Here is a 25,741-nt window from a genome sequence, read left to right on the forward strand (position 1 = left end):
GGGTGGGGTAACATTTTAGTAATATTTAGAAGCCTAGGGGAGACAGGTGCAGATCGTCCTTTGCAAAGCAGTGTGGTCTGCTAACCATGTCCTCCTATGCTCACAGGTATTGATTCCCCCCCTGGAAAAACACCAGAAACTACACCAATTATTGAAGTTGATCACCTTTTGTTCATACCGTGGCATCTCCTTGGTGAAGGTAGAATGCTGCTGAATGCAAGGCACATACCTGCCTGAGACACTCATTCAGAGAGATTAACAATGTTTTACTTCATGTAGTCCAGGAAAGTACATCCCAAGTCATTAATGCCCACATGGACTATGATAAATCATGCTGGTACCTGTGGTGCATTCACTTGAGTGCATATGTAACTTGGCGCATGGTAGCTCCAGATAAGCAACTAACTGGTAGGTTGCAGTCCTCTTTATTAATGGGACATTTTCACCAAGTTTTATGTTTTTCTTCTGCTGAAGTCTTCATAGGGAATAAGGTGGCTTTGGTTTTCTGGTCCTCTTTGCAAGACGTACTGCTTTCTCTTTGGGATCAGACCTCCCCCACTTCTTTTTTGTGCCCAGTGGGATATCCAGATAAGAATTGGGCCTTACCCAGCTTTACTGGTGGATCTATTTTGAAGGGCTGGTTGTGGAGTGCCTCCCTCGATCCCAGACCTTGGGCTGTCTCTCTCCCTCTGTGTGCCCTTTGAAGTGTCACTCCCTGTGTTGGTACATGCTTGGAATTTGTCCCCCAGGAGATGGTGAGGACTGATGCTTCCTAGGAAGAGGAGTCATTAGTGTTTCTTTCCATGCTATGGTTCTATTCAGGTCAAGTGCCTTTATAGGGTTTCCATTTTTCCTCTCTTTGGGAGAATTTTAGGCCTCATCCTTCATATCTAAGGCAGGGCGGTGATTATCAATGGGTACTTTTGCCTCAGCTGGATAATTGGGTCAACTGCATCTCTACATGGCAGGAACTCTTGCATTGGTGTCTCAGACCTAGATTCCTGAGGGAGAGGGCTTCTGTCTTCTGGGGATTGTTCTGTAGTGTTTTTGCTGTGAGAGTCCCATCGGGCTTTCACTTGGTGTGTACTCTCTCTATCTATCTCTCAGCCAAGAACTTCTTATTTTTTGTGCTGGCTTTCCCTCTCCATCTGGAGGGTAAGTATTACATAGGTTCCCTAAGCAAGATGCAGTCTAGACTCCAGACAGAGCCTCACTCCATAGACAGTAGGCAAGCCATTTTACTTTCTGAGGAAATGTAATTCTTGGTTACCATGTTTCTGTAGAATTGTTGGGACACCTTTTGTGTGAGGAGAGGGGCTGTTTTGATCCAGGTTGCTTTCCCAAACTAGAAGTGATGGTCCATGGTAGGGTTTCCAACCGTCTTCTTCACGGTTTTGTTTTGTTTAGAATTGTGGCCTTTGGGTCCTGATGGGTTTTAGTTGGATTTATTAGAAGAGTCTTTGAACTACTGGGAAGTCTCACACTCTTCAGATTGGATATGTTCCGTCACAGGGAATGGAGTAGTGTCCTGTAACCTTCTATTCATTACTCTTGGTCTATGATGTGGTTGGGACTCTCTTCACTTCTGGGCCCCTGGACATTTCCTGTTTTTGATCCCAAGTAGAGGGGACAGACTGAGTAACAACACTGATTGGTCAGGCAGTCCTGTTGGGGACAGGCAACCTTCTGTCATTTCCAGGGGAGGAGAGTCCTGAACTCTAGAGGCTAGCTTGCAGTAGTGGCTTGTTTGGGTGGAGTCCTCATATACATGTAGATATGGTGGCTCTGTTTGCATTTGTTGACATATTTCATTTCTTTCTTTCTTTGTTGAGCAGGTAATTCGAGTGCCAAGACCCAGAGTATCACTCCAGTGCAAATGAGAAAAAGTCACAACTTGCATGGTTATACATGAGATCAGTGAATCAGTAGAATTAGACATTTCTTAATTTATTTTTGCAGATTTTTATGTCCACTGTTTGTTGATCATCAACCCCCTGCCTCAGCCTACAGGCCATTTAGCAGTTTTACTGCCTTTCACTGGAATGAGGAGGTTCACGTTTTCTCATTTTCTCACGGGTCCTAACCTCACACTCTTTGCTGTGCCCTGAGGAGAGGTGTGCAGTGGGCTGTCTGCAAAGGATATAACCGTTCATCTGTTTGGAGAAGCTGAAAGTGTTGATTATGTGAATACTGCCTCCATAAATTTCACCTTTTAGGCAGGAATAACTGAATACTACAATTAGGCTATAGGCATGTGGGTAAAGTTTTCCTGAAGAAGACTTATATGCATCATATATATTCAAGGGAGTCTACTTTCCAGCGTTAGAGCGGCAAATGCAGTGGAGTTGTCAGTATGAGAGAGAGAGAGAGAGAGTCTGTATCCTATGGTAGCTCTTCTTCAAAACCCCAGATACCTGCTGCCTTCACCCTTTTCCTTTCCTTTATCTGTTGTGCTTCCTTGGCTGCATGAAGCTTTATACCCAAGACCACTGTAGAGTAGGTTCTTCCCCCATCTTGACAACTTAGTTTTGCATCACAGCTGAAATGTTCTGAAACTCATATAAAAGTCAGTTTGTGGAGATTCTACCTTGTCCTCTGAGACCTTTACTACATTTTTCTAGTGACCCTCGTTTCCACTACATTTTTCTAGTGACCCTCGTTTCCCAAGGGTCATTTCCATCTTAGGTTCTTTTGCATACAGTCATGACTTCTGATGACAGCCATATGTTGTAAAACATAACCCGCATTTTTTCACTAAAGCACTGTTTTTTTTTGGGGGGGGGGCAACCCCAATTTCTTTACAGTCCTATCCATTCTATTGTTCCTTTGTTTTGTTTGTTTGGTTTTTTTTTTACTTTGATTCACCTTTTGAGTGTTTCTTTCTCAAAGATCATGTTTAATTTCATGCCAGCTTGTCAGGCATTGAACTGAAGAAAAGTTAACTTTTTACTCAAAGTGTAGCTTTGTGCCATGTTGCGCTTTCATTCATATGAAGTCTTTCATCCAGAACCTGCCCATATGAGTTTACCCTTCTCTTTGGAGACGACTTAATGAATGAAGGAAGCCTGTTCTGCAACTAGATGTGATTAGTAAAGCAGTAATGCCATGAGTAAATTTTGTGGATAATTAGTATTAATGCTCCACAGTAACTATCTATTTAATGTTCAAGTGAATCACGTTACATCTACTGGCTGGAGTATTCCGGGGTGAAACCTGTATTCACACAGATTCCTTCTTATATGAGATGCATCCAAAGTGTACATTACTGCAGACAGCAAAAACTGTAGGATGATCACTAAGGGTAGACACAGGTCCAAATAAGTGGTGAGCTAACAACTTTTTAAAAAGATTTGATCATGTTTTTGCTTAAAGAGGTTTTCTTCATCCTTTGCATTATTAGACAGTATTCTAGAAACTCAGTGTTCACCTCAGTGGTTGATGAGTCATGGGACTACTAACAGATATGTATACTGCAATTGGCCACCTGTTCAGTAATTGCACAGCTCCAGTACAAAAGAAAACCTTATATTTCAAGTTCTTTTCATGTTGTAGTAAATGTAATGGATTTACTCCCTTCTGGCCTAGGGACTTTTGAATCCTCAGGCTTTGCAGTCAGGATCAGACCTACTCAGTGTGAAATAATCCCCATTAACTTCCCACTTTTGCTATGTGTTACTACTGTGTTAATGCACTAATAAATAAAACATAACCTGGTTCTGTTTGCCACTGAGTATGCAGTGAAGGCAGACTGAAAAGAAACGAAAACACATTATTTGAAGACATGTTTTTGCTGAGTAAGGTTTTGTCTTGGAGGGTTTCCAAATTTGTTTCGCTAATTTTTGTTGGTATAGTGTTGAAAGTCTTTGGATTCAAAACATATTTACTTTCTTCTTAGCAGCAGTTTCTGGCAGCTGCAGTATGAATGAGTTCTACTTGGGAGGTAAACGCTAATTTTTATTTTCTACACCAGCACTTAGCATTCCCTCACATGCCTAGTTGCACCTTGGCTTTTTAAATAAATGTTTAAAATACAGTTTCAGCATTTATTAAAGAACTTTTCATTCTGGTTGTTAAGGTATTCTGATACAAGCAGCATGTTCCTTCTACATCAGGTGACTAATGTGGTTTGCAGAAATTAACAGTTTGGTCTGAATTGGGGCATTCAGGTTTACTAACACTTGGGAAAGTAAGTATTTGTTTTCCTGTGTTTTTTTTTCCCTGATGCAACAACTATGTGGTGATGGCTTTGTTTTACTGGTCTTTTCTGTGTTGCAGTACCTTTTGAGAAGAAGCACTGCTGTTTATGGATTTAGTTGTACTTTGTAATAAGTACACCTTCCTTTTTCACATTAAGCATATCAGGTTTCGGTCCCAGTGAAGAAAATATAGTCGATATACAATTTGTGTTTTGCTTATAATAAATGCTATAGGTATACTAAGTGTTATGCCAACTTCCTAACATGGAACATATATCAGATATATTCATTAGCTGCATTTTTAACTAAAATCTGCTCATAAAAAATATGTATAATACACACGCACATTTTTTTTCAGGTTTAATTGTATTTTTACATATTTTTTTCAATACTGTCCATCATCTGCTATGTCTCTGTCAAAGAAGGAGAGAGTGGCACTGAAGTGGGAGCTTGTTTCCCACTGCCCCTTGTCAGTCTCCGTAGTAAGGTGACAAGAAAGAATTGGGGTATTCTGATATGAGGATTTTTCTCTCTTAGCCTAGCCATAATCTCCCACTGCTACCTTGCAAAGAATGCAATTACATTAGGTCAGCTTGTGTACATGTGCATCCACCATACAGACCCTCCACTTCTCTTTGCCTATCCATTGCTTGCCTGTCTGATTTGGTGCCCTGTTGGTCTGTAGCTAGGTAAGAAGCCACCTCCTCCCAAGATATGTGAGCCAGCATTTAACTGTTCAGTATTTCCGTTACATCTGGCTTGTGTTGCGCATGGGGATGCAATACAAAGTTAGGTTTCCTGGGAAATAATCAGCACTCTACCTGTACCATTGAGCTTGTTTTTCATTTATAGCTGTAGAAACTGATGTTAAGATATATTTTCACAATGATGCAATATTGTTGTAGACTAATCTCAAAATTTCATCCAGAAGTTATTTTTAAATTTTCTTTGAACCAATGCACACACTTACTTGTGCTCACTGTCTAATTCACTGTGGCGCACATTTGAAGTTTACTGTATTTTGCAGCAGTACCATAACAAGGGTGGGGCAAAGGGAGATGTCTTTGCAGGGAGCAAACTGTTAGGTGGAGTGATTAGCAGTGCTGAAGAGTGCCAATTGAGTGTGAGCGACAGTCAAGGCACCAAAATTCAGTTAAAAAAATGCACGTAATATTATGGCTGTTTTAAATGAAAACATTAAGTATTGTAACTTTAGCAAGGATCTTGTGTAAACTCTTTGCTGCATTTCAGGGAAGACTGTCTTGTGTTTTTGCTCCTGGAAGAGGAAGTTGCCTGTCTAGAGACTGCCCAATGTGGCAGTTGACTTAGCTACAGCTTTGCCTTGCAGTGATGCATCTACGTTTTGAAAGCTGCCAAGAAGACTAATTATTTCCTTTACTAAAACAGGGGCTGCTACAGTTTTACTTTTTTTTTTTTTTTTTTTTTTTTTTTTTTAACTTGAAATGTTTTTTGGAATTTGTTTTTTAAAGTTACATTTATAAACTTTTACACAAATAACAAAATAAGATAAGCAGTGTTAAACAGTATAACGTACAGAAGACAAATGCTGACTCCCATACACTGGACAGCATTTTTTGTGTAGAGGTAATAGAAGTCTAACGTGCATATTTATAATGGGAACTAGTACTAGGCAGCCTTCAGGCTACGAGTATCGGCCCAACCTGTTTACATCTGCAGTTGTTTTGGAGCATGCGTAGTGGATGTTGTCACTGTGATGGTCTGTTGCAATGCTCATTATGTTGAGTATTGCTTAGATCACAATTTTTAGCAATACCTAATGCTCATTATATTGGGTATTGCTTAGAGCTCAACTGTTTCAGCCTTCCAAGAATTGTCCTTAACATATGATAGATATAACACTTTTTGACAGACTAGTCAGCAACCTACAGCAGAATTCCTTTATCCTAAGGTACTGCTTTCCTAATTTCCTTTTCACCTTGTATCAACGATTTAGAACCAGTTTTCCTTCTTTGAGGTTGTTATACAGGAGTCCACTTGCCAGTATGCATTCATCAGGTACATGCATGAGACAATTTGCTAGCCTTTCCAAGTTGCTGCATTACTAGATATCTGCTGCCAAAAGCAATTACTGAATTGTACTTCTGTGGTGTTACAAAAACCCAAGTTAAAAAAGTAAAGACATTTTGATATTTCTTAAAATAAAAATGTTTGGTTTCTTTCAAGTCTTTTACCATGTTAAACAAATCAGTAGAGCAGGAGAGTGGAAATTTTGAGTTGCAGACTCAATAAATAAAATAGGTGGAGTGCATGTGAAGAAAAAACTGCTTGCACATGATTTTCTAACACTTTTAAATAAGAAACAAATGAGAGTTCTTTGATATAAATGCTGTTTTCTTTTTCCAGCTGTTTTGAATAAACATTTTTTAAAGTAGCTGGAAACTTTATATAAACATGACCTTATTTTGGTAACTGAATTGGCCGTGTATTACTGTAAAGAAAGACTAAACTAATTATGTGCTTACCACAGGTAAATCATTTAGCAGAAGAGAATGCAGCATTGTCCTCCCAGGTAAAAGCAGTGTCTCAGACACTGAGAGAGACTCAGTTACATTACAGTGACCTGCAGAATAATTTCTACCACCTTGAGAGGGAGTACCAGACACTGAGGGCGTCTTTCCAGGATGTCAGACATGTGAGTAAGAAACTGAAGAAATATGTCAGTCTCTCACAACATACACTTTACAGCATCATTTTAAAATTCAAGATCCAGATGACACTGTAGCAGTAATTTTTTTCACTCCCTTTAAATACTTTAGAATGCATCAGTAGGTCAACCACATTATCATAACATATTTTATTTACCTCCTTTGGATCACTTTACTCTTTTGTTAGTTATTACATTAAACAGTCTCATGATGAACAGTTTGCTTCTCTACTTGCACGTGCATGCTCATGCGCATACACAGACATCACTGACCCATCTAATTCAGGTAACGTGTTGTTTTAATTTCACATATTCCATTTTGCTAACCCAGCTCAGTATATTTTGCACTGTGCATATATTAAAAGATTTCATATTCAACATTGGAGACCTTCAAGGATCAGCAAGCATGTGGGTTAGTCCTCTTTACCAGTTGATAGTAAGCATTTTTTTCTTAGAAGATCCCATGCTGGGGCATGCTCTCCAGGTGCCTGTGCTCATCATAACATTCATGTACCACATACATATGTGAGTCTAGCCCTTGAACCCACAGATTCTTTTCTCCTGATCTCACAGGTCAGGTCTTGATTTTCACGTCAGTGAAAAGTTTACGAGATTTTTCCTTAGAAGTAAAACCAAGAGGTGTACCTGTGGCCATAAGTCTACGAGTCAGGACCCAAAGCAGCCTTGCCTATGCTGTCTCAGGGAGGAGCATGATATAAAGCATTAATATTTGTGTCAGCACTGCCACCTGCAGACATTGACAGAGGACACTCGTTTAAATTGGTTACTGTCAGGTGTATTGTAGTAGTTGAGAATTCCTAAAACTGGGATCAACTGAAAGGTTCAGCATGCAGCTCCAGCTCACAGCCAGTGCATCATCACAAGGTCTAAAGCTTAGATGGTAGGCCACAGATTGGTTCTTTTGGAGGCAAGTCCATTCCAAAGACAATCTTCTTGAATCTGTAGGTACTGAGCTCGTCATCTTCATTTCAGCATATTAGGGCTCTGGAGGAGCTGCATCACTAGCTGTAAACCTGATGATGTTTTCCAGGGTGTAGGAGCTATTCAGCCACCATTTTAATCTGTTGGAGCTTAATACTGACAGCCTTCTCTTAGGGAGTGGTCTCTTCAGTTGTCCTTCCTCAGTTCATGGGCAGTCATTTCTGATGACTTGCATTCATGGCCCTCATCAGGTTTATCAGAATCTGTTGACTGAGGTTGAGGATAGGTCTGCCAGGTTGTTCCATGACAGAGTTCATAGTTTAGTGCCTAGACACTAAGCAGATGTTTGATACCATGTCCGCTGAGAACTAAAGTCACTGTGCAAAAGTGCACCAGAAATACAGCATAATATCAGTGCTAGACCGAGCACGGGCCCATAAGCCTTTCTTTGTTGCACAAACTTTTGGCAGGTGTGTGCAAGGTGTGCCATATCCTTGCTCCTGGCTTAAACCTTGTATACAGTCTCCCCACTGCAAGACTAGATATAAGCTTACTTTTGGCTCTCATGAAGGATCAGGAATTCCTTTCCACTGTTGCTTTTCTGAAGAGTCTTGAGGACACAGAGGCCATTGTCTGAGAGAAATGAAAGCTCCCCTCTAAGTGATACTCTTTGGAGAAACCTAGATGCACATGTAGCCTTCTATGGACAGGCTTATGGACACATTTCTCCCTAACCCCAGAACCGTCTAAAGTATATGTCTTAAGGAACAAAAAGGAGGAGGTAGCCTTGGACCCCTCAAAAAATGGATGTGATCAGTTAGGATTCCTTTATTTCAACCTTGAAGCACCCAGATTGTACTCCTGCAGACCCACAAAAATGCAGATACACTTTAAAAGCTTTTGCTTGAGTGGTGCAAGAAGCTGGAATCCTTTGGTTGGATCCTGTGTGATTTCTTCAATGTACCATTGCTCCAGAGAGTAGAAGATAATGGTCTTTGGCACTAGATGGAAGCAAAAGCTGTGGACAGTGACATGAGTATTTTCCTGTTAAGATTTAGGATCCTCAACATTTTCTCTATTTTGTCTCATTTGCAGTCCTTCCTCATGGATCTTCATACTTTGGAAGATGTAACCAAGCCTTCTGTGTCTGTTCTGTAGGTGGTGATGAAGACTGTGTACTGTTTCCACTTATTATAATTTTAACAGTGTTGATAATGTGGCCAGGGCTGTAGGTTCATTTATGGTAGTGCTCAAGAACAACATTCTGGATATTCCCTTTAAGGAAAAATTTCTGTCTAGGTAGGTCTCTTCTGCCATTTAGGTAATGTGTTGAAGTGGAAATGTGTCGATCTGATGTTGTCCTTATAATTCATTCCTCAACTGGTGGGTTCAGATCTGAGACCTGAATCTGACCCACCCGCTTCTTCCAAATCATTGGATTCAAGAACTCTCAAGCTCCTCCCTTAACCCATAATCCCCTACCAACCTAACATACCCCAGATCTTGTTTACCATTACAGACACAGATCCCTTTGCTGTTGAGTGTTTCTTTAGAGTTTTCCAAGTTCATTTTTTGTTGGTTTGTAAGTTAGCCTACAATTTTATTTTCATATTTTACTGTTTGTTTCCCTCCCTCCCATAATCTGTAAGCTGAACATAGCTGTTTTCTGACCCTCTTTGAGCTGCCATTTTTCTTATTACTCTGTGCAATATTTTTCTCTACCATTGTTGGTAGTTTTCTCTCCTCCTCTCTTTTTTTCTTTCCCTTTTCTAACTTAAAAGAAAGTAAAGTAGTAATAATAATAAAATCTTTTCTGTATTTATAGTTGTATAAAAAAATGTCTCTACAGAGTTTATTAGTGCTGTATTTTTTGCTTGTAATGTTGTAGGGTTTTAACATGGCTAACAAACTTATGGGATTCAAAAAATGCGTTACCTATGGGCACAAGCTTCGCAATTCTGATGCCCACAGGGAATGCGTGTATTGACTATGTCCTGCTTACCTTGAAGTGGACTGTTCAGTCTGCTTCAGTTTCCGTTCCAGGGCTTTAACAGATTGCAGAAAACAAGATGTTCTTCGTGTTTCACTGTTGCAGTCATCACATTTGGGTTATCTGCTTGCAGTAGCCCTCAGTCGGCATTATCAAAGTCTTGGGTCCTGCGTCGGTTGCTGTCTCATCTTCCATGATGTCAGGTAGTCAGGGGTATAAAGCATGCAGCCGATGCCATTACATCAGTCTTTCTTGCAGTGCGGTGCCTGAAGCAGAAGTTCACAAGTGCCGGTCGGCCGACTCCTGAAATTTTCGTTTTCAAATTTCAGAACCGAAATCTTCAACTAAAGCTAAGTACCCCATTGGGGAAACTTTTTCTTGCTCTAAACCGAGCACATTGCTGGTCAGCGAGTGCTGACCAGCAATGAGCCTTTCAAAGCTGGAAGACACTCGGAGCTGAAGCATTGGCACTAGATTCAGGGGTTGGAGTAAACTCTGAAATTGTCAAAGCCATATTTTCCCCTCAGGGCCTCAGCATTGGATAGCTGAGGCCTGACTTCTTCCTCGTGTGGAGTGCCGGTGGGGTTACAGGAGCTGACAGTCTGAAATATTCCAGCTCTGGCACTGTCGGCTTCTACTTTCCTAGGCATTCTGCCTCTGAAGTTGTGGAGAGGGTTGTTTTCCTTGGCTAGAGAAGAAATATCCCCACCCCCCCCCTCAGATCAGGCAACTCTACTTCATCAGGTTCTTTGTTCTGAGCCTCGTCCATCACTTACATTGAGATAGCCAGCTCCAACTAGTCTCTAGTTGGTCCATCAGGACATCGTCATCTTTTCTGTTAATTCCCCAGAATACCTCACTGAGGAACTCCCTCAGAAGAGAATGTGTAAGAGGTGACACTTGGGTCACACCCCCCCCCCCTGGAATCTCTAACAAAGGACACCGATTTTGATGAGATGGAGGGGGTCTCACAGATCACCAACTGAAGACATCTCCTTTGGAGACATCCTAGAGCTCTTGAAACAAAAAGGTGGCTGGTCCTCTGACATACCCTTCTAGGAGGAATCGGTGTTCCTGGAGGCTTTCGGTTCTGGCACATCTACTTCTTGGATGACCTCTTCCCCCAGCTGATGAACTCATTGACCTTGTCTCTTGGCAGGCATGGAAGGAGGTAGACACTGAGCCAATAAAGACCAGACAATATTTTAGCTCCCCCTAACGATCACACACACTGCAGTAAGGGAGTCCCAGCTGATGCCATGGTTGTGGCTGCTGCCTCAAAGAAAGAACTGTCAGATCAGAGTTCTTCTGTCCACCCCGCCCCCCCCCCCAATAGAGAGTCAAGGGCTCTGGACAGGTATTTGAAATATGTGTGCACACTTTAGCGACCTTTGCCCTCAGGTCGCTGAATTACTTGGCACCTTTTTTGAGGCTACAAAGAAATCTGACCAAGGCTCTTGCCAAATATCTTTCTGGGTCCATCTTGTCTGTGGATGGAAACAGAATTTCCTCCCAACTGGCCACCCTTCAATCTATCTCAAAAGCGTTCATGAGGTTGATCTACCATGCTGCAGAAGGTACCTCACTGCCTGTACGGGTTAAGGCATAGCCGTCAGATGTGCCTGGATGCATTTTTCAGAAGCCTCTTTATTTGTCAGTATGCCCTTTGATGGATCTTCTTTGTTCAGCTCCAAGGTTAAGGACATGCTCTCCAGATGTGAACAAGAGGCAAGACCCTGTCTGCTGTGGGTATACATTTTTTAACCCCTCCAGATATAAGCAAGAGGGAAGACCCTGTCTGCCATGTGTGTACGTTTTTCAACCCCTCAAAGACCTTTCTCTTGAGTCATTGAGGCAGTAGGAAAATGTGGTTTTGGAAATCCCAGGGTCCTTTTCAAGATTCATGCAGAGATATTTCCCTGGGGGGCTCAAGTGAAAGATACTACCATTGTGACAGAGGTGGCCTGCAGAACCAGGACTTTAGGGATTCCTTCCCAGATGAGCCTTTATTAGCACTCCTGAAAGGAGGCCTGACTGTTCCCTTCTGGAGGCAGTTGGGGGACATTTGTCTGTGCACTAGAGAGCCTGGCTGTCTATTACAAAAGTTGTATAGGTGCAGAGAATCAAATACAGAGGTTACACCATACCATTTTCCCTAGATCCTCCCACCATTGTAAGGAAATTCCCTAATGTTCCACCCAGCCAGAAATAAACAGCATCTCTAGAAATAAAAAAAGCTGCTAGAAAAAAGAGTCATCCATGAGGTTCCCTCAGAACAGTGAGGGTCCAGAACTAACTCAAGATTCATCTTGGTGCTAAAAGAGACGGGACTTGAGACCAATTCTAGATCTCAACAAATTAAATCGGCTTGTACAGTATTCAGAGTTTCAGATGGTCAAGGTTCAGTCAGTTTTGCTTCTGTTGTGAAAGGATGATTGGATGTGCTTGATAGATCTTCAGGATGCACACTATCACAGCAAAATGAACAGGTGTTTCAGGAGATACCTGTGCTTCTAGCTAGGAACCAGTCATTATCGGTTCACAGCACTGCCCTTTGCCTTTGACCACATCCAAGAGTGTTCACCAAATGTATGGCAGTGGTAGCAGCTCTGAAAGGCTTGGTGCCGGTCAGCTCAGAGGATTCCAGGTATTTCCATATCTAATAACAAATCACTGGAAACCAGGCTGGAGTAAATGCACTTTGAAATCCTTTTAATATTCACAAGTAAATTTTAGGATATGTTACTATTACCTCTTCTAAACTACATAAGGCCTTTCTTAAGGGAGATTTTTTTTGCTTAGACCACTATTAAAAGATCCTACTCCTCCTTGGGATTTAACTTTCATGCTTCAGACTTTAACACAATCTCCCTTTGAATCTTCAGCCAAAGCAGAACTTAAATCTTTGTCTTGAAATAATATTTTTCTGGTTGCTATCACATCAGCTCGACGAGTATCCCAACTCCAGGCTGCATCTTCTAAACTTGCGTATCTGTTTTTTTCACAAAGATAGGGTGCCCTTGTGAACCAATCCCCTCTTTCTTGCCTAAGGTAGCTTCAGACTCTAGCATAAACCAGCTCATTAACCTACTAGTTTTCTTTCCTAACTTTTCAAATAAGGGAGAGTATTTGCTCTACCTTTTGGATGCGCATAGACAAATTCTTCATCTCCACAGAACCAAAAACTTCAGGAAATCTGACCAGTTATTTGTTTCTTTTTCTCCTAACAGATTTGGCAAACCAGTACAAAGAGTCACATTGGCCAAATGGTTAACTAAATGCATCTCCTTTGCTTATAGTAAAAAAGGTTTATCCTTGCCAAAGCCTCCTAGAGCTCATTCCATGAGGTCTATGGCAGTCTCTTCAGACTTTTGATCAAGGGATTCCATAGATGACATTTCTGCAGCTGCAACTTGGACTCATTCTCACACCATTACTGCTCATTCCAAATTAGATTTGATTTCCAGGAGCAGAGCGACCTTTGGCTCTGCAGTACTCCAAAACATCCTTCCATGAGGGCCTCCCAAGGTTCCAGTAGCTGGGGAGTTTGTCCCATTAGTTGAGCAATGAATGAAAAGAAAAACATCAGATAAAAAAGTTATGTACTCACCATAATATTCCATCTGTGGTTTCCATTTTCATTTTCCTCAACTTTCTGCCCACCTGCCCTCTTCCTTTTCTTCTGGAAATATCCACAAATTGTACAGGAACTTATTTTCCTTATTTGAGCTCTAGCTTCCTTTTTTCTTTCTACCTTTAACTTTTGTAATAGATTGTCCCTTTATATCTAGGGGCATCAGACTTGATCTGAGTTTTGTTAGGTTGGAGGGCATTATGGGTAAAGAGAAGAGGTCAGGTGTTCCCGGATTCAGTTGTAGAAGTTGGTGAGTTGGGTCAGAGTCTCTGATCCGAACCCATTGGTTGAGGAAGAATGAAAATGGACAGCACAGATGGAACATTATGGTGAGTACATAACTTTTTTTTTATCACAGTGCCTCCTTGTTCTAAGTCGGACCAGCTCCTAAAAAGAAAGAAGCTTGTTTACAGAACAAGGAAGGCACTTGAGTGTCATGTGAACTTGCTCCCCCTTTGAGTCCCAGCCAAGCAGCACTAACTGCTGTCTAGGTCTGTTTGTGGTTGGGAAGGGGAGTGCTTGTTTGAGTTCACTCCAGCTTGGCAAACTGTTATAAAGGACTATTGAGGTCTGGACATAATTACAGTCAGTTGTTTTTTTGTAGGTTTTCTGACAACTTTCACAGAAGTAGCATCTCTCAAAGATCAACTATCTCAACAGAGCACTTGAAAGAGGCCCAGACTTTGCCTTTTAAGAGGGTGGTATGTTTTTTTCCTTTTATAGCATGGGAATGGGTTTCTTCTCTTGCTTGTTTCTGGTTACAGAGGGGATGAATTGTTTCTGTCCTATTCTGCACCTCGGTGAGCTTAGCCAGAACATATAATTCTAGGTGATGATTTCTAGGTAATTTACCAAGGTGATTTTTCTGGTCTTGTCAAGACACTGGAAACAGCTGCACTATCACCTAACACCAATTTTTCCCTGCAGTGAACTCCTCACAAAATTGAGATCCTTCCCTGACCTCTAATCCCTTGCTTTAAATGGAAATCTCCAAATCTTCTTGCCACCATTGAAGCCCAACAAAGTCTGCGAACAGCTCAAGCTGTTTAAGATAACTTTTCTACCTGCTGGTTCAGATGGGGGGGGGGTGGATCATAACCAGTTATCTTTTGACATAATTCATTTGCTGTAGCACTTTTGTAAATCTGTTCTCATTTCTGTCACTTTTGTCCTCCTTAATGCCTTCCACGTTCCTCATCAGAAGTAATTTACCTGCCCTGTAATTCTTATTCTTCTTGGTCAGGTTAATGGCAACTGTTGTGCCAGTGTTTGACTGTTTAGTGTAATTGTTTTTTGTGGTAGCATTTGATGTTGGACTAGCTTAGTCCTGGATGTGGAGACTGATTTTAAGAGGTGTAAACAGTGTGAAATTATTAGGGTCCCTTCCCCTACACCTAGACCTGGACCACCTTCTACTGTCTTCCTAAAAAGAATCATCTGTTGCTACTGTTTCAGCATCAAGGATAACTGGCAGTTTTTCTGTAATCGGGAACTTTTGAAGTTTGTCTTCCAGGCCAGCCTTTGTCTCCTCATTATGTTTCTATAAGTCCTTAAGGAGCCCCAACCTTTTGCATTAGGAGAGTATGATGTAGGGGCAAAAACAGTACAGATGTTCATCGTGTTACACTGCTGCAGTCATTACACTTGGGTTATCCTGTCATCAGGCGGTTCCCCTGTGGCTTGCGTTCCAAAGTCTTGGCCCAGCGTCGGTTGCTGTCACTTCCTCCCTGACATCAGTGCGACAGGGGTATATAAGATGCAGCCGACAACATTTTCTTCAGTCTTTCTTGCCGTGCGGTGCCCGAAGCAAAAGCATTTCGCAAGTGCCGGTCGGCTGGCTCCTGAGATTTTCATTCCGAATCCAGAACCGAAGTCTTCTACAAAGCTAAGTACCCCGTTGGGGAAACTTTTTTTTGCCTCAGACCGATGTCAGTAAAAGTTAATAACTGTATTTCTTGTGGGAAGCAAATACTTCATAAGGATTTCCATTCTTACTGTATCCCATACCTAGGCCCAGACCACGATGTCACTGGTTGTCGGTTTTGTGCTAGGTTTAACAAGCGCACTATTAAACGTCGGTTTGATTTTGCCCGGCATTACTTTGGCAGAAAATTTAATTATACCATGCCGTCGGAACTTCCATCGACCGCAGTTCATAAAAAGTGCAAAGACAGACATCCAAGGCCCAAAACTGACGACGAAGCCTCTTCTAGGCCAGTCGCCAGTTCTCCGGTTTTCAGCGAGGCGCCTTCGCAGCCCCTGACGACCGCTTCTGCAGAACCACAGGTAGCCACCGACTCCCAAGTGGAGATGGCTGGGCCATCGGACACAATAGTTTTACAAACTACCGAAACAGATCCTACTGAGTGATCTGGAGTACATGAGCAACCCACTGCTTCAGTGGGTGTCTTCAGACCTACTCAGTTAAGCATAAAACCCTCTTCTAAGTCTAAGCCACCTTTAAAAACAAAGAAACAAATACAGTCTCCAGGACAGGCCTCCATGCCTAAGAAACAAATGCTCAAAATGGCCAAAGACCTAATCACTCTGATCAGGGGGTCCCACCCCCCCTTCTGATAAAAGGCCTAGACAAGATGCAGATTATGACTCATCTGACCAGGTGTCCATTTCTTCAGATTCATTTTCAGACCTAGGTTATTCTTACCCCCTTATGAGGATTCTGATGCTGAGGAATCAATTCCATCAGCCTCTCCACCAGCGGATTACTCTTTTGAGGAAACTACACACCATGAGGGAGCATTTCCATTGGAAAGGCCAGGATTACTCAGAATCTAAGAAAAGGCTCAGAGAATTGCTACTATTGCCTCAACACAGACCCCTTGCTATTCCGCCAGTGTTAGATATTGTGGATGATGTGTATATTGAATCCAGCTTAAATCCTTACTCCTTACCTCCAGCTCCAGTTAAACCAGACAGGTATTACAGAGTCCCTGACTCACACAAATTTCTGTATAAAAGCCCAGTGGCAGACCCAGAAACTATTTCTCAGGGACCGAAAGGGGTTAAGGCCTCATCAGCAAAGCACCCAGTTCCCTCTGACAGAGATTCCAGAGCATTAGACAGATGGGGAAAGAAAGTGTATACGCCTGCAACTTTAGCAATGAGAGCTTTAAATTGCCAATTTCACATGCTAAAATATCAGCAATTTTTGATGTCTCAGTTGAAACAAAAAATGCTTTCAGATACAGATCCTCCTAATTTTAAGGAAATGCAGGATTTATTGCATGCTGCTGAACAAGTGGGAAAACATACTTTGCAATGTGGTTTTGATTCTTTAGAGGCCTCCTGTAGAGCAGCAGTTACAGGCTCTGTCATTAGAAGACATGCATGGTTAAAAGAACATATGTTACCAGATCATGTTAAAGCTAAGCACTTCCTCTTGAAAATGCAGTATTATACTTCAACAAAATCTTTTTATCCATTCTTGACTTACATGCTCCTGAATGTATCATTAGAATGAAATCTAATACTGCCCCTTGGCTCTCCCATGAAACCAAAAAACTTATTCTCACCAGAAATAAAGTCTGGGCCTCATGGAGAGCCCATAGAAATAACCCAGATCTTCTACACTTCCGCCAACTCAGAAATCTAACTAAAAAGGCAATAATATATGACAAAAAGAAATTCTACTATGAACTACAACAAACCCATGTCAACAATTCTAAACTTTTCTGGTCTTCTGTCAATAGACTCCTCTCCCCAGGTACTTCCAAAACACCTTCCCCAATTAATGCTGACCCTGATAACCCTCAGCAAACTGCAGATACTTTCAACTCTTTCTTCACTGAAACTATCCAAGCTCTAGCTAAACAACTTAATGCCAACAACTTAAACCCACCAAGTAACTTAACAAACTCTACCTTTAAATTCTCTCTACAACCTGTCTCCACATCTTACATATACAGACTCCTGCACAAACTAAAACCCTGTACCCCCTCTACTGATAAGCTCCCCTCACTCTTTCTACAAAAGGCTGTTAAGGTTATCGCATATCCTATATCTATTCTCATAAATAGGACAATCAAAGAAGGAAACATCCCAGATATCTGGAAAGTCTCTCATATTATCCCACTTCATAAAGGTGGAAACTCCTTAGAATACTCTAACTATAGACCTATTGCTCTCCTCTCACCTTTGGCCAAAATTATGGAGAAATGTATCCACCATCAACTTGTACAACATCTCTCTCTTCACAACATATTAGCAAACTGTCAACACGGTTTTAGACCACATCATAGTACTACTACTGCTCTGCTTTCCTTTGTAGACACTATTAATCAGAACCGTAATAACAACCTACTCTCTTCTGCCCTCTTCATTGACCTCTCCAAAGCATTTGATATGGTCAACCACTCTTTATTAATTAATACTCTTGAATCCCTATCTTTTGATATCCCAGCCATTAAATGGTTTAATTCCTATCTCACAAATAGAAAACAATCAGTTCTTTGGGACAACCACATTTCTTCGCTTTTGCCTGTTTCTGTCGGAGTTCCACAAGGCTCTATTCTTGGCCCACTTCTCTTTTCCCTCTTCATTAATGATCTTCATACTATAATCCCTCAAGCAACCTGCATTCAATATGCTGATGATTCTACACTCATCTGCTCCGCATCCTTCACCCCAGAACTTATCTCTCTTACTCAAAAAATCTTTAATACCATAGAAACATGGTTCTCCAGTCGATTCCTCCTATTAAATGCTAAAAAAACTAAACTGCTCCTTTTCACACCCACTTCTAGGACCTCCCCCTTAAACTTCTCCATCTCCTCCAACAGTGCCACTGTCATTTCACCTGACTCTACCACTAAATTGTTAGGTATTACCATTGATAATAATCTCTCTTTCAACCAACACATAAACAACTCCATAAAACAAGTCAACAGAAAAATAGGATCCTTAGATCGAATCAGACCATTCCTTACACCATCTACCAGAACTAGGATTGCTCACTCCCATCTTATTTCTACTCTTCTTTATGCCTCACCTATCTTCACCAACCTCAAGAAAACCAACCTAAACAAACTAACAACCTGCTACAACAACATTGCCCGCTTCGCTACAGGTAACACCTACAGAACTCATCACTGTGTTAACTTGAAACAACTAGGCTGGCTAGAGTATCAGAACTATCTTGCAATCCACCAACTTACCATTGCCCACAAAATACTGTACCAACCAAATAATACCCCTATACTCTCTCAATTTATAATCCCCTATAATAATCTCAACTCTCTCCGCTCATCTAGTAAGCTATTGACTAGTTCCATAAAATCAAACAACACTGCTGGTGACTCCCTATTTACCAATTCTGTAGGTTCAAAATGGAATTCGTTACCAAGCAACATAAAGGTTACATCACCGCCTCTCTTCAAACAAAATATTAAACTCCACTTCCAAAATCACTGGCTCTGCTCCTGTAGTAAACCTGATTAACTTCCCAATACTTCAACTTTACTTATAACTACCTCTTCTCCTTCTCTGACTCTACTCTCTACTTGGCATTCTTCTCTTCCCCCCACACTGTTTTCAAATTCGTTTCCTTGCCTACTACTGTCCTAACTTCATCCCATTTTCATAATCTAATCCCCTTTTATTTTTTTCCCCCTTATCCTTTACACTCTTTTCTTTACCTCCTTTCCTTGTATCCATATCTGACATGCATCTCTGTATTCTCTGTATATAATTTAATATCTTTTTTCCCTAGACCACAACTGTGAGTGGTAGTAATTAATTCATGCGCCTTTAATTTTAAAACATATAGCTTCTTATTTTCTTGTAACTATGTATGATAGTAATTAACTCTTGTAGTAATAATCTTAAATTGTTCATTTTGTTATTGTTTTCATTAACATGTATCCTATTATTTTTATTTTCTGTCTCTATGTACTTATTTTTGTGGAGCTTTTCTCCCCGGGCCTCTACTGAAAATGGAATTTTCTCCAGCTAGACTAGCCCGGTCAACAAATGTAAAATAAATAAAAATAAATAAATAAAATAAACTACTGGATGCACCTTTGCAGCATGATGTCTTATTTGGAGTTAAGGCAGAAGAGGTATTAAAGAAGATGGAGGATAAGGCAAAATCTATGCAAACAGTGAAGGATTTCTTACAGGTACAGCCTCCTCGATTTTGCAGAAACTGGCCAACTAAGAATTGGTTCTTTCCAGTTACGGACAGACCTCAAAGGGGCAGATACAGACGTCCAAGAGGTAGAGGATAGCCACAAGGTCCTTACAGACCTCGACAATGGGGTGCATCAGGCCAGAAAGAAGGGGAAGACAGACAACAACCTTACAAAAAACAGTCCCAATGACTTCCCACTGCAGCTGCCAAACATCTCTCTCTTGGCAGCCCCCCTGGGAGGAAAACTGTCTCTTTTCTATCATGATTGGCATATGATCACCAAAGACAAATGGGTTTTCAATATCGTATCTCAAGGTTACAGGTTCCACTTTCACACTCTGCCAAGGTTAAAAGGAATGCCAAATCTGCCACCAAATCAGTGGGCAGAGGCTCAAAAACAAATTACAGCACTCATGAACATGGGAGCTATTCAAAAGGTACCACCACAGGAACAAGGACAAGGATTTTACTCAAGACTCTTTCTGGTACCCAGAAAAGACAAAGCCTGGAGGCCCATTTTGGATCTTTCTTCTCTAAACACTTACCTGGATGTTCCGAAATTCAAAATGTTGACATTACAGCAGCTTCTTCCCATGCTGGGCAAGCAAGCTTGGCTTGTGACCTTGGACCTCAAGGAGGCATACCTGCATGTCCCTGTCAGACAAAACTGCAGAAGATACCTCAGATTCATAGCTGATCCAATGCACTATCAATTCACTGCACTGCCCTTTGGCTTATCTACTGTACCCAGGGTCTTCACAAAGTGCCTGGCACCAGTAATTGCATTTTGCAGACAGAAAGGAATTAAAATTTACCCGTACCTGGACGACTGCCTGATTCAATCAGAGAGCAAAGACATTCTCCTAAAGCATTTGGCGTTTGTGAAAAAGTTATTAAGTTGTCTGGGGTACACAGTAAACGAAAAGAAATCAAAACTAGTGCCCTCACAAGAGATAATATTCCTGGGTGCCAGCTTGAACACAACAGCCCAGATGGTTTATCTCACGCCAGACAAGCAAGGACATCTGACTCAATACTTTCAATTGATGGCAACAAAGACCCAACTCCCTGCAAGAAAAATTCTGCAGGCCTTGGGCTACATGGCATCTTGCATACTACTAATTCCATATGCCAGACTGCATATGAGGAAACTACAATGGTACGTAAAGAGTGTATGGTCTCAACACTGTCAAAGTTTGGAAACAGTTATACCACTAATACCTTGCCTTCAGAAGGAGTTTCGATGGTGGGCTCAGGCTTGTTACCTCAACAAGGGTCAGCCTTTTACTCAACCCATGGCCAGGCAAACACTGACAAACAGATGCATCGGATTACGCCTGGGGAGCACACATGGCAGGAAAATGTACTCGGGGCAAGTGGCCCATAGAACAAAGGCATCCTCACATCAACCAAAAAGAGATGCTAGCTGTACAAAATGCCCTTATAGCTTGCAAGGACCTGCTACATCCAGGACAACTACTACTAAAGACAGACAACACCACAGTTATGTGGTACATAAACAAGCAAGGGGGAACCCATTCCTACCCCCTCTGCAGACAAGCCATGACCTTGTGGAACACAGCCATAAACTATCAAGTTCATCTACAAGCACAATTCCTGCCAGGGGAGAAAAACACACTGGCAGACTACTTAAGCAGAAATATCATGGATCCCCATGAATGGGAATTGAATCCACAAATATTCAGAATGATAAAATAAAAATGGTGGAGCCCGGAAATAGATTTGTTTGCATCCCCAAGGAATTGCCAGCTACAGAAATTGTGCACAAGGAGTTACCATTCACAAGCACGGAAGGTGGATGCCCTCTCATTCAGCTGGAAAAACTTACAAGTATACACTTTTCCACCTTTGGCTCTTCTTCCAGAAGTACTCATAAAAGCCAGGCAAGAGAAGCCAATATGATCCTGATTGCACCAGACTGGTGACGTCAGCACTGGTACCCAATCTTAACAAACTTAGCACAAGGACCACCCTGGATTTTACCCCAAATACCACATCTGCTGTGTCAGAACAACAATCAGATACTCCACAGCCAGCTAAAGACCTTAAACCTAGCTGCATGGAAGATACCTTAGCCAAACAAGCACTGTCTCTCTCCAAAGCAGTTATGGATGTCATCCTGGAGGCCAGAAGGCCCAGTACCAGGAATATTCGGATAAATGGAAGAGATTCTGTGCCTGGAACCAGGCTCACAGCCTTGATCCTCTTGTGCCAAACATTCCTCAGATATTACAATATTTGACTGAGATGCTGGACAAAGGCCTTTCCTTTTCATCCATAAAGATGCATGCCTCTACCATCTCTGCCTACTACAACACGGATCCACCAATTTTCTCTCATCCCTTGCTAAAACAGTACCTCAGAGGGGCAAAAAACATAAGACCGCCCCCTAGAGCACCAACTCCAACGTGGGACCTCAACTTTGTTTTGGAAAAATTAACTTTACCTTCTTTTGAGCCAGCTAGCACAGCAGAATTAAAATATATCTCTTGGAAAACTGCTCTGCTTCTGGCACTAACATCAGCACGAAGAGTTTCAGAATTACAGGCACTAATGGCAGTGGGAACCGTTCCTTATTTTCCACCAGGACAGGGTGTCTTTAAGAACTAGCTCTACTTTTATGCCCAAGGTGGGTTCAAGTGTGTCTCTGAACCAAATTATTCACTTGCCAACTTTTTATCCAAAACTACAGAATAAAGGGGAGAGACTAATGCATTTTTTGGACATTCACAGGCAGTTATGCCTCTACTTGGACAAAACCAAAGCTTTCAGAAAATCTGAGCAATTACTAGTAGCATACGCTGCAGGAACACAGGGAAAAGCCATTTCAAAACAGACTATTTCCAAATGGATAGGACATTGCATATGTTTCTGCTATATACACCAGGGAAAACCTGTGCCTGCCAGCATTAGATCTCACTCCACCAGTGCAACAGCCACTTCAACGGCCTACCTCAGAGGAGTACCTACCAAGGATATTTTGGAAGCAGCAACATGGAGCTCTGTGCATACTTTCACCAAGCATTACCACCTGCCTCTATACTCCAAATCCAGAGCTGGCTTTGCCTCTGCAGTGCTGCAGGGCCTTATAGCCACCCCAAATGCATTATAGTACCAACCACCCTACCTCAGCTTTGGGATTCTACCCAAGTGTAATGACTGCAGCAGTGTGACAAGATGAACATAGTACAGTTTTGTACCTACCATAAATGTAGATGTTCGAGTGTTCACACTGCTGCAGTCCAGGTTACCCTCCCTTCTTCCCCTCTATACTGCTGGTGCGTACCTATGTCATTTACCCTTTACTACTTATAGGGAGTATTTGCTGATAACTGTAAGTTGTTGTTTGCTTGTCTTACTTATGTTTTATTAGCAATTTGAATTGCCTACCTATTTGGGGGCATCTGACATCTGGGGCAAGAAAAACTGAAGAAAATGGCGTTAGCTGCATCTTATATACCCCTGTCGCACTGGCGTCAGGGAGGAAGCGACAGCAACAGATGCCGGACCAAGACTTTGGAACTCAGGCCGACTGAGGAACCGCCCGACGGCAGGATAACCCAAGTGTAATGACTGCAGCAATGTGAACACTCGAACATTTACATTTATGGTAGGCACAAAACTGTACTTTTCATCTCGGCCACGACAGTTCTACAGCGGGGTGAGAAGTCCCTTTGTCGATCCCTCTAGTTTTTCCTCCTCTGGGCCCTTTCTCATCTCCATTAATGGTGGAATCACCACTGATACCTGCACCTATTCCTATGTCAGCAGCAGATATAGCTGCTTTTACACTGATTCCCTTGGCATCTGTGGCATCTTCAGCACTGACGTTGTTGCTGGATGTCAGTGGGTCTCGGATGTTTGGTACTAAGCACCCATTGTTGATGAAGTCTCTGTTGTTTTTGGTGTTCAGCCTCTCAGCAGTGAAGGTCCCTGTTACTACAGCCCCAGAGTTTTTGGTGCTGATGACAGGTGGTGTTTCAGTGATGCTGGTTCCAGTTTGTTTGCTGTCATTAACTCTGACCTCAAGTGCTGTAGTGTATTTAAAAACTTAGAGGAGAAATGATTCATGCTTTTGGCTAGGATGTATGCAGAATCCTTGGAGTCCATCTTAGGACAGAGCTGGGGCTTTTAACTCATCATTATTTCTGCTTCCACAAAACAGAGGAACTTGTAGGCCTACATTTGTGAGATCTGGGACATCAAGTTCTCAAGAGAGCTCTAATGATTTCTTTCCTAGTGCCCCCAGGTAAAGGCGATATAAGAGGAAACGCACAGATTCCCCACTGGAGTTTTCCTCCCTGGATACAGATCTTGATGAAGTGGAGATTTCACCCAAATGTGATCCAGAAAATGCCATATTTGGCTGCATCTTAGAAATGATCAGACAAAGGAGATCATCTCTTGTCGATCCCACCTCCCTGGAGGAAGAAATCTTACAGGAGTTCTATATATTCACTACCCTGAGTGGGGTTGGTCATGCTTCTGCCAGACAAGCTAATAGACATAGTGTGTTGTAAATCATGAAAAGAACTGTATGTGTTGGAACCAGTTTTAAGGAAACCCAATACTGAGTGTTGTAGACTCCAAAGATAGCACTGGAGTGAAGGACCTCCTCTGGACTTCATAGTGGTAGCTGCCACAATAAGGAAGGCTGTCCCAGAGGATACTCAGGCTGTTCATCCTCTTAAGTATAGAGTGTAGGATGATGGCTAGACTAGGGAAGTGCATGAGAGAGTTTCCAGCACCTTCTCAGTCAGAACCTTGAACTAAGTGATGCACATGGCGGGGGTGGCGAGGCCATCAGCAAAAATGTCTGACACTCTGAAACATTTGCCGGCATTTGAGCTGCAAGTTGCACCTGGTGTCCCAAGTGGCAACAGTTCAGATGTTCTTAGTGTTTCACTGATGTCCTTCAAGAATGCAACTGCAGTCATAACATGTGGGTTGTCCTGCCTCAGGCAGCCCTCGGTCGGCCGGATTCCAAAGTCTGGGTCCGACGTCGGCTGATGTCGCATTTCTCTCCGACGTCAGGGCGGCTGGAGTACATAAGCATTAGCCGATGCCATTTTCTTCAGTCTTTCTTGCCGCGCGGTGCCCGAAGCAGAAGCAGTTCGCAAGTGCCGGTCGGTCAGCTCCTGTATTCTACGATACCGAAGTCATCAAAAAAGCTAAGTACCCTGTTGGGGACCTTTTCTTGCCTCAGCCGATGTCAGAAATTACTGAAAAAGTTAACAATTGTCTTTCTTGTGGTAAACAAATACCTCATAAGGATTTCCACTCTTACTGTCTCCCTTGCCTGGGCCCAGACCACGACATCTCGGCCTGTGTAGCCTGTGCTCGCTTCAACAAGCGCACTCTCAGGCGCTGGGCGGAGTTCGCTGAAGACTTTTTCGGCGATAATTTTGCTTACACCATGCCGTCGGATCTCCTGACATCGCAAACTCCCAAAAAGCGAAAAGACCGGGACCGACATCCTCGGCCCGCGTCTACTACCGACTCCACGCCAAAACCTAGCGCGAGTGCTCCGGTTCCCTCTGAGACGGTCTCTCCACCGCTCCGAACCGAAGACACCGCATTACCGACGACTCCGATTCCAGACATTACCCCGACGCCAGTTATAGTTTTTCCTCCGGATACCGAAACCGAGGAAATGCCCGAGACCATTGCAGTAGACAAGGTCACTCCTGCACGTGGAGCTGCCAGGTCCCCTATGGCCATGTCTATTAAGGCCTACACTAGGGCTAAGGTAGCCAGCAAAACAAAGCATATTACTTCTAAATCCTTACCTCAGCCGACTCCAGAGACACAAATTATGTCCATGGCTGCTGATTTAATTTCCATGATTAGAGGTTCACAGGCCCATCCTGAGAGAGGATCCCAGCCCCCTCCTGATAAAAGGCCCTGGGTTGAACCCTCTGACCCTACTCCTTCAGATGAAGATTCTGAGGGCTCTGTCCACTCTGATAGCTAGGAAGAGCTCTTTCAGACCTATGAGGACTCAGATGCAGAAGATTCCATCCCCTCGGCCTCCCCTCCTGAGGATATTTCTTTTGGGGAAGTTCTGCACACCATGAGGGTACATTTCAAGTGGCAAGGCCAGGAATATTCTGATTCTAGGAAA

General features: G+C 42.4%; 1 protein-coding gene across 2 annotated transcripts in view; it reads left to right on the top strand.

Annotated features, from left to right (window-relative positions):
• The window catches only part of LOC122811120 (golgin subfamily B member 1-like), a 2,318,314-nt gene that overhangs the window by 1,982,066 nt on the left and 310,507 nt on the right, over positions 1-25,741 (top strand). The window contains exon 21 of one of the 2 annotated variants that reach the window (XM_044082719.1): positions 6,706-6,870. The exons of the other annotated variant lie outside the window; for it this stretch is intronic. Within the exon in view, the coding sequence (XP_043938654.1) occupies positions 6,706-6,870 (165 nt within the window). The remainder of the gene's footprint in view (positions 1-6,705; positions 6,871-25,741) is intronic. 2 annotated transcript variants of the gene reach the window in all.

This window comes from Protopterus annectens, chromosome 9.part0, assembly GCF_019279795.1.
Source record: "Protopterus annectens isolate FY-2018-M chromosome 9.part0, PAN1.0, whole genome shotgun sequence".
NCBI lineage: Eukaryota > Metazoa > Chordata > Ceratodontiformes > Protopteridae > Protopterus > Protopterus annectens.